Source organism: Arachis hypogaea, chromosome 15 (assembly GCF_003086295.3).
Source record: "Arachis hypogaea cultivar Tifrunner chromosome 15, arahy.Tifrunner.gnm2.J5K5, whole genome shotgun sequence".
NCBI lineage: Eukaryota > Viridiplantae > Streptophyta > Magnoliopsida > Fabales > Fabaceae > Arachis > Arachis hypogaea.
The window spans coordinates 93,716,660-93,726,642 of record NC_092050.1 but is presented as its reverse complement, the minus strand read 5'-3'; the positions used below and the strand labels follow the sequence as shown (position 1 = coordinate 93,726,642).

At 35.4% G+C, this 9,983-nt stretch overlaps 1 protein-coding gene across 4 annotated transcripts; it reads left to right on the top strand.

The window, feature by feature from the left end:
- On the top strand, positions 1-5,633 carry LOC112750414 (uncharacterized). Of its 4 annotated transcripts, none has more exons than XM_025799124.3 (6): positions 1-335; positions 987-2,264; positions 3,474-3,587; positions 3,748-3,897; positions 5,192-5,354; positions 5,490-5,633. In XM_025799124.3, the coding sequence occupies exons 2-5, from the start codon at positions 987-989 to the stop codon at positions 5,336-5,338; spliced, it is 1,689 nt and encodes a 562-aa protein (XP_025654909.1). In that variant the 5' UTR covers positions 1-335; the 3' UTR covers positions 5,339-5,354; positions 5,490-5,633. The 4 variants fall into 4 exon arrangements, with proteins under 4 accessions (XP_025654909.1, XP_029148701.1, XP_025654910.1 ...); XM_029292868.2 differs by having other exon boundaries at positions 5,192-5,375; XM_025799125.3 differs by having other exon boundaries at positions 982-2,264.
- The last annotated feature ends 4,350 nt before the right edge of the window (positions 5,634-9,983 follow it).

Below are 9,983 nucleotides of genomic sequence, written 5' to 3'. Positions count from 1 at the left end.
ACGAATAAAATCATAAATAAATAAAAAATGCGCAGAGAAAAGAACTATAGAAAAACTTTTAATACGGAGAGACCAATTTGAAAACACAACCAAACTGCTCTCTCCCTTGGACACACTCCTTTTTATTCTCCGCCCAAATTGAAATTCTAGGGTACTATTCTTCACCAACTTTCGATTTCAATTTCAGTTTTGGGAATCCCTTCTTTTATTTTTCCCTTTCGCGGTTATCTTTGCTCTTTGCTCTTTGCTCTTTGCTCTTTGCTCTTCGTACTTCTACTTATTCGGTTCCGATCCTCACTCTATCGATCCCTCTGGTCGCTTCTTTTGTATGGGAGGTATGGTTCTCTCTCAAGAAATTTCCCTTTTAATTGTGATTTGTCATAATCCTATATTTTTTCTTCGATTCAATTTATTTCAACGCGTTTCGCTTTTAAGTTCAGCTTCTTCTGCTTCTTGGTGCTAAATTAGGGTTTGATCGCCGTGTCTTAGGGTTTGGTCTTGCTTATTTATTTGTTTATTTATTTATTTTGCATGGTTCACTTAATCAATTTCCATGTTTATTAACTTGCATTACTTTGCGTTTGATTGTGTTATGAATCGAAGTGCTAAGAACCCATTTACTCCGGAATTTGTTTTGTTGTTCTGCTATCAACACGTTTCTTTGTTGGAAACGTGTGGCACGGATTTGTATGTAGGGTATGACGATAAGAGTATTTCAAATACGCGTTAAATCAAATAATGTATGTATATGGTGAATTTTTTTAAGAATATGCTTGTGATTGCTGCAAGTTGAGTTTAAATAAGCTCGCCTAAAATGATGGGTTTTTGTGGAATATCAGCATGCTAGAATTTTTATTATCTTTTTTCCATGATATATGTTAGTTGTTGTTATGTAGATTTTAGTATGGCAGATAATAGATTTCCTGCTCTTTTATTTTTGTTTGGTTTCTGAATCATTCTTTGTGATTCCTGCTTATGAAGTATAGATGATAGGAAAAGGATTCTTCCGAGAGAACTTTCAACCGCAGTCATGCTCTGGGAAGAGAGCACCCAAAACTGGTCAGGGTAAAGGGAGTTCAGAAAACGTTGTTATCATTGATGCCGACAGTGATCGAGGTGATGATGTGATAATCATTGATGACTGTGATGAGTGTGTTTATAAAGAATCGCATGGTGCCGGTGGCAGTGCGCCAAGTAGAGTCAGATCATATACACATCAGAGCGTTATAAGTGTTGATGACGATGATGAAAGTGATGATGAATTTGTTGAAGGTGTTGGGGAATTGGATAGTGATGCTTCGTCAAGTAAACGATGTTCTTCTGGGCCAAGCTTTATGCAAAAATCTGTACACATAAACATTAATGATAGTCAAGTATATAAAAATGGCTTTGTATCTAGCACCCAAAGAAGTAGGGAAACATGCTCTGCAAACCCAGGCAGAAATCGTTATGGTTTGGATGGGTTGGAAACTGAGTCATCTGATAGTGATTGTTCTGATTGTGAAGTTTTGGAAGCTTGTGAACAGTGGGAAAGGGCTTCGATTAAGAGAAAGCGTCATGTCTCTAATGACCAATCATATTATGGTGAGCATCCCAGTTCTTCTGGCTTCCATAGGAATTTCTATGTTAATGTTGAAATGGAAAAAAGTGATGAACAACACAAAGTGAGTCCCGAATATTCTGCTCCCAGCAATGAAAACAATGTGAAAGAGAATCAATCTACTGTCTCATATAAGGATGATAGTCAAGTTGATGGGATCAATCCTTTTAGTGTTGGGACAGAAAGTCCATTCAAGGGTTCTGATCAGCAAGTTGCCCAGGACTGTTTTAAATCTTTTAAGTTTGAATCTCTCAAGGAAGTGCAGTCTTTGTCTCATAGTTCTACTGAGCATGCAGAAAGGAGCAGAAGTGAAGATAATTTCTATGGTGATTTTTCTTGTGCTTCAATGTTTGAGAAAGAATCAGGTGGTAAAGAGTCTAATTTTATGAGCTCTAGCCAAGGAGCATGTGAAATTCAAGTTAACAATGGATCTGCATCAAGGAGTAACACTGAGAATTTATCGGAAGAGAAATTGAAGTGTACTTCTTTTGAGGGAAGATCTGATAACCGTGATGAGATTATGTTACAAGTTCAATGTGATGGTCATACTGCTTCAGATGAGATAGATATAATTAATGAAAGAGAAAAGCTTAAAGAGACTGATGAGTATAAACAAGCTATTGAAGAGGAATGGGCATCCAGGCAGCGACAATTGCAAATCCAGGTGATAAACATATGGCATCATGTAACTATTTTCTTTCATGATCACTTTACAGCTTTACCTGTCTTGGCCTCTTAACCGGTTTATGGTAAGGGCTGGTCAATTGGTGTTTAAATTGCAATTCTGATATAGTTGTCAATTGTTTCCCTTATTGTTTACTGTTTAACGCTGTTATTTTAATTTTATTTTATGCCCTTGTGGTGTCTGGTTAGTTACTGGGTACTCTAGTGGTTTCAAGATTTTTTAATAAGGTTAATCCAACCTTACAACCCCCCCCCCCTTCTCTCTCTCTCTTTCAACACAAAAAAGAGATTTTTTATCTATTTTATTTTACCTCCTTGCTCCTTGAGGTTGACTGTTGTGTAACCTTTTCTAACTATGTGCTGCTGTATCTTTATATACCGCAGATTATGAGATTTAAGTGACTAGTGTATTTTTTATAGTTCTCTTATTATTTATATTGCCTTCCTTATGTTCTTTTGAGCTTCTGAATAGAAGATTGTTGCTATGGTCTTAACTCATGTCGTTATTATAGCTTAGATCACATGTTGACTATAGATATTTTTTATTTAATAGCCATTTGCCATGGTTGCATTTGTGAAGAGTTGTCATGTTTCACCCTTGCCAAAAACGATGCTTCGTGCAGCTATAACTTGTTCTGTTAGAACATTGCGATGCTCTATGCTTTAGGACTTAGGGATTCATGTGCATTTTCCTGAAGCTGTGTTGCTGATGCTTTTTAATGCACTGTTAGTGGCTGTTAGGTCTTTAGTAGCTCTCATAAGATTCATTTAAGGATGGATGTTTGCAAGCATGATTACATTGGCTTTTGTAAATGAGATTGGCATTCCTATCTGAACACAATGCCTGCACATTTGAAAAATTACTGTTCAATGCATTTTGGATTATCAAACATTGCCCACTTGTCATGTGACCCTATATCTTTGGACACATCATGTGCAGCCTAGTAATAATTGGAACCAAAATTTGTGGACGGTAAATCCTTTTGTTAAAGTATCACTATGTTGTTAATGTTTCTCTTTTCCTTCTGTTGTTAGCTATAATCAGTATTATGGTTTCTTGTATTTTGTCATTATCAGCCCTAGAGATGCTTTTTATGCTGATGCTGCATGCATCATCTGATTGCATTATTCCTGGGGCAACTTAATGTAATTATAAAATTGAATACTTAAATTTATTCCCTAAACTCAGGCTGAGGAAGCACAGAGATTGCGCAAGCGAAAGAAGGCTGAAACTAAGCGTATATTGGACATGCAAAGAAGGCAGAAGGAACGTGTTGAAGAAGTGAGAGAGACGCAAAAGAAGGTTGGATTTTTGTTTTAAACATTTATTATTGTGTTTCCTACACCAATTATTTTTTAATGTTTCACCATTGGTATTTTGCTTAGCATTGGCATGATTTAGTCATGGAACTTTTTCAGTAACTGATTAATTCTCTGTCAATCTGCAATAATGCTAAATTCAGGATGAAGAATTTATGAACAAGAAAGAGCAGCTGCGGGTAGAAATACGGAATAGGCTTAATAAATTGGAGAAGCAATGCAGTGACATGACATCATTGCTTCGTGGCTTAGGAATAGCTGTTGGAGTTGGTTTTTTCCCAAAGCCTACTGAGGTATGTTTATCTTTTCAATAATACATCATTCTCTTTATCACTTTATGCTTTTGGTTCTGCAGCTTGCTTGAATTCTATGCTACAATTCTTTTAATTGCTCAAGTTATATTTTGCTGGTATACATTCTTCAAGATTAATGTACTTGATCATCTTGGTAATTTTTTTTATTCATATTATATTTGAAATCATCTATAAGGTCTTATTAAAACCTATATGTTAATGTTTACTGAATGGATCTTTTAGAAGTTGGGAGGGTTGCCTGCCCAGTAAAACTAGAAAATCAGATATTAAGATAGCAACTAATGTTTCTGTTAACATTGTTTATAGTTTTCAATACCACAATAAATCCATAGGATAAAATCATATATTTAAAGTGGAGTGATATACAAAGTCAACAACAGATTTCAATGAAACTAAATACCCAAGTCAATTTCCACATAGTTGGTGTTACTTCAACTTTCACGCTAATGCGATCTGAATCTTGAATTGTGTAGTGTATTTGCACATCCAATTAACACCTTATATCTCTGACCTTTTTTTCTCCATCATTTAACTGGAACATTGTCAATACCCAATATTTAGTCTCATTTTTGCCATTCTTAAATCGTAAATTTGTGCAGTAAAGGTTTCGTATTAGCGTGAATGGTACAAAGTACTTCCAAGTCTCTCCATTTCATCCGCTCACCTATAACTCTTAAATGAAACTTGATTTTAACCTTTTGGTCAGTTCCATTATTGCATTTCTTAATCAGTCATATTTTGGCTTGTAAGGAAGCTCTAATTTTTGGGCATACAGTTTTCTGTTTCTTTCCATCCTATTAAAACAAAACCGTTAGCAGTTCTTTGGCCTGGTATTTAAAAAATAAAATAAAATGCAGCATTTCGGCCTCCTCTTAGTAAATGGAATTGACTACATGGTTTAAAAGACTCCGTCCGATTCGTTAAATCATAAAACTATGCCTATGAACACTAATATGGTAAACGCTAATATAGTAAACCTGATTCATATCGAGTTACTGACAGCTCCGCATAAAACTATGAGAAAGATGAATGGACATTCGGGTAAGGAGCTAGTGACTTGGATTTGTATATGTATCTTAGGCTTCATTTCCCCATTTACTCCCAAGCAATTAATCTGAGGTCTGAGATGCCTTTAGATCTGTTAACATTCTATGTTGTTCCCTCTCCTCAATGATGAGTTTAGTGCATATTATTTATCATAATGGGTTTGTCAACTGGTGGCCACTGTGTGCTTCATATTTCACCCACCCCTCTTGGTTGACGATCATGTCAGGTGCAGGCAGCATATAAACGGGCCTTGTTTAAGTTCCATCCAGATCGGGCATCAAAAACTGATGTTCGTGAGCAGGTCGAGGCAGAAGAGAAGTTCAAGCTCATCTCGCGCATGAAGGAGAAATTTTTGTTGACCTCCTGTCACTAGATGGTTATTTGTATTGGTATGTAGTTTGCTACTTTGAGTTAAGTGCCTTCACTACTTTGCTTTAATCTTCTTAAAATTGTTTTTTTTTTCTTTTGTTATAATTAAAATTGTATTTATTAATCTCTATTCCTTTTCCACAAATTTATTGCAGGATAAATAGGGTAACAGACAAGAATATATATGTAAGATATATAATGCCATTTTTTAAGGATGAGATGCAACTATCATCCTGTTCAAATTGTAAGTTTGCACCAGACTTTAAAAAAAGGAAAGAAAAAGAAATTCTGCACGTTAATATCACTTGATATATAAGTGCTTAATGTTTTGATGATGGATGAACCAAATTTAACTAGTTATTAACATTATTGTGACTTATAAAGACGTTTTAAACCTAAAAATGTCATAAAGCAGCTTGTGGGGACTTGGGCGCCTTGTGGATAGGGTGTTCGCAGTGTAGTTTGGTTCGATTATTTAGAAAAAAAAGTTATCCGATTCAATCGATTATTAAAATTGCGGTTTGGTTTGGTTCGTTTTTTATCGAGATCATATGAACCAAACCAAATTTATCGAAATTGGTTTGGTTGGGTTTGTTTTGTTTATTTAATTAATTCAAACAAAAACCATTCATACTATTTTACGAAGTCACCAACAATAATCAACCTAACTCAGAAATTACTAACAAATTAGCAGTAGTACAACAAATTAAAATAATTAACAATTTTGCAAAAATAGCAGAAGCAAAGCAGATGGAACAATGATTAATTTGACTCAGAAATTATTAGTAGAAGCACAACAAATTAAAATCATTAACAATTTTGCAAAAACAATAGAATCAGACATGAACTGAATTGAGAAAATAAAGAAAACTAGTTTCAAAAATTTTACAAAAATGGTGCACTAATTTCAAACTGAATCAGAAATACAACCAAATTAATTCTAAAAATTTTCATGTGGTGTACTAATTTTACAAATTCTTTCTCTTTCTCTTTCACTTTTTCCTTTCTTGCATTAACATTGAATAAATAAAAAGTTCAAAATCAACCCTAAACTAGAATTATCCTAAATCAAAACAGAACAAAAAGTTCAGAATTAAAAAATAAAATCAGAATCAACAATTTAACCATAGAATCAAGAACAAGCCAACAAAGTGTTCATTACAAATTAGAATCAATAAGAAGACTAAACCAGAAATAAAAAAGAAATAGAATAATAAAAAAAAAAAACAAACCTGAGACTTAGGCTCCATTACAGAGGACGACGGAGGTGCAGGATGGTAAGACGACGGCGGCGACGAACCAAAAACCACAGATGGAAGGACAACACTGCTTCAATGATGGAGAAGAAGAGACAGGACAGGCGACATGGCTTCAAGGACAAACGAGAGACGGGCGACGAAAGACGTCGGCTTCGACTGCGTCTGGCGCATGCTGCTGCGGTTCGTCGAGGACGACGGCAGCTGTTGGTTCGTGGAGGAGACGACGTGCTGTTGGAGAGGTGGTGTGTGGAGCCGTTGAGGATGAGGGAGAGAGAGAAGCGCTACGAGCCTACGAGGAAGGGAGAGAGAGAGAGAGGAAAGGGTCGCCCCGCCGCAATGGTGCTGTCCGATAGTGTCGATGGCGGAGAAAAAGGAGGAGGTTCGGAGCTGAGATTCGGTGTTAGAGAGACTGAGAAAGGGCTAGAGGGAATTAGGATTCCTGGTAGTGGGTGGCTGTGACTGGTTTAGGAGGAATTGTGGAGGGAGGCTACTTTTATATTAGGGTTTTTAATAACATAGGTGCGGTTCGGTTCGGCTAAAATTTTCTCTATCAGAATTGAAAACTGAACCAAACCGAAAGAAAACTGCAAAAAATCATTTTTTGGTTTTTTCGGTTTTTAATTTGTTCAGTTATCGATCTTTTTGAAACCTGAATTTCATGTATGTTAAAAAAAAAGGATAAATATGCCTTTTTTATTTTATTTTTTCTTTTTTATCAACGGTTAAGCTTAGTTTGGGTTTTTACCCATTTTCTAGTGATGTTTCTAATCTTTTTAAGGATATGATTTTGATCATTTTTACTGCAAGAATACGTTTTGAATATCTTGGAATTAAAATTAATTTGATTTAGAAATTAAACTTTCATATTGAAATTGAGTAAATTATCATTTCTATTCATAAATTTTTTTTATTCATGAATATTTAAAATATAGATAAATTTATTCAAAATAAAATAAAATAAATTGGTTTATTTATGAAAGATTTGTTTTGATCATAGTTGTCAGAACTAAATTGGTGATCAAATTGATTAAGTTACCGATTTATTGATTTATTAGTTCAACTAATGGGTTATTAATTGAATTGGTTGATTCGGTTCTACGTAAATAAAATATAGAATAATTAAAAATTTAAAATTAAAATCTGAAATATATATCTTCACTACTACTTTAAGAATAATCAAGCTTTAACAACTAAACATGCTGTGGTCAAACGCGTAGCGCCCCTTTGGGTTTTTTCCACGCTCTGCTAGGATTTCACTACGCCGTCTCCATGGTTTCATTTTTTTTTCAGCCTTTCTTCGTTAATTTCTTTTCCATCTTCTTCTACTTTCTTCTCCTAATTTCTTTTCTGTTTCTAATTCACTCCCACTTAGTTTTCTAATTTTTGTTTCCCCTTCTAATTCATTCCTACGCTGATTTCTCTTCTAATTCACTCTATTTTCTAATTCACTCATCTCATATATCTCTTTTTCCACTCTATCATCAATTATCCACTCTGCCTTATAATTTTCTCTACGCCATGAGCAACAAATTAGAGACTCAAAACTCCCATATAATTGACAGTGATCAGGAGGATGATTTGATCGTTTTAGCTAATGAAGGTGTTTCTGAAGGAATTCAAGTATGTACACGGAGTCTGTCTGGAATAATTTTCTCAGATCGGATCAATAGGTACCATGGAAGGAACTCTCTATGCAATATGGAATAAACCAGAAGGATTCAGAGTAGTAGAAAAATTTAGGAACCAATTTTAATTTTTCTTTGAGAATGACTCTGATGTGACTCGAATTGAGAGGGGTTTCCCTTTGTTATTCAAGAGTTTTGTCCTTCACGTTCGTAGATGGAAGCAATCAGTAAACATGGAGGATAATCACATATCTTCTTTTCTTGTATGGGCACAATTTTGGGGATCGCCCGAACAATACAAAAAATGCTTGAGGTTGGCCAAGTGGGAGACTTAGACAAATTAAAGATGTTGCCCTGTTTGAAGTTAGAGGCAAAGATACACGCATAGTGAAGGATAAAGTGGAACTGAATGGTGAAAAAAAGAGTGAGGGATACACTGAAATTGCTTGATCCTAATAAGAAAATGCTGGAAATTCGAGTTTGCTATGAATGTATAGGAGTGTTCTGTACTTATTGTGTGAAATTGGGGCATGAACCTAAGAACTGCCAATCTTTTATTGATGATTCTACCCAAAACAATATCAAGGAAGATAGAGTTCATGAATGGCTTAAGGTAGATTAGGTCGGAAGGTGTTTAACTAAAAAGAGAGCTTCCTTTAATCTTAATCAACCTCGGGAAGGTTTTGTTCCAGCTCAACCAAAGAAAAAATCTCCACCTACATGGCTTTTTGATAGTTTCTCAAAATTGAGTGTACAAGATGATCTGAAAAAACAGAATAATAAAAAAATTGTTGCCAATTCGGGTTCTAGAGCTAAAAAAGAGGGTGAATCAGATAACACTGGTACAACTACTGATACTAATTCTTCTTCTAATTCTTTATTGGAGATATCCTATCCCCTAAATAATGCCTAACACAATAATAGTGTCATGTCCAAGTTTAGAAAGGAGAATAAAAAACCAAACCTGAAACAACTTGCCAGAAAGTCCGTGATAGGTTTCAAATGGAGGAGTGGAGGTCATGTTACGGAAGATATTTCAAAGAAAATTTGTCTCAATGATATTATCTCTGATGCTATGACGGTAGAGGGTGCCAGCCTTCAAGTGGCACCCAATGGAATATGAAACTGCTCTCGTGGAATTGTCGGGGTTTGGGGAGACCCCTGACAATCCACAATCTTAAAGGGATTTGTAAATCTTACTCTCCCGAGGTTGGTTTTATCTGTGAAACAAAAAATCTGTCTCGACAAGTTGAAGAAAAACTAAGATCTTGTGGTTTCAAGGAATGGTTTATTGTGGATCCGGATGGATTATCTGGGGGTTTGGCAATGGCATGGAGGGATGGTTGCACTGTCCAGATTTTACATCATGGTAGATTCTTCATTGCGGCATCAGTTTTGACAACTGATTCTAATGATCCCTATGGTGTTCTAGGTGTTATTCTCAGTTCAAATGATCAACACAGAATGGCTCAGTTTGCTGAATTAACTTCAGTCACCCAATAGTTCCATGGTAAGGTTGTGTTAATGAGTGATTTTAATGCCATTTCTAATCAATTGGAGAAAGCAGGTGGGGGTGTTAAATCTCCTTCTTCTATTGAAACTTTTAGTATTTTTATTGATGATAATTTCCTGATTGATATTGGTATGGTCGGAAGACCAGTCACTTGGTCGAATAGGCGGTATGGTGATGAGTTGATACAGGAGAGACTGGACCGATTTCTGGTAGGAGTTGATTGGCAGCAACTCTATCTTAATGCATCAGTTC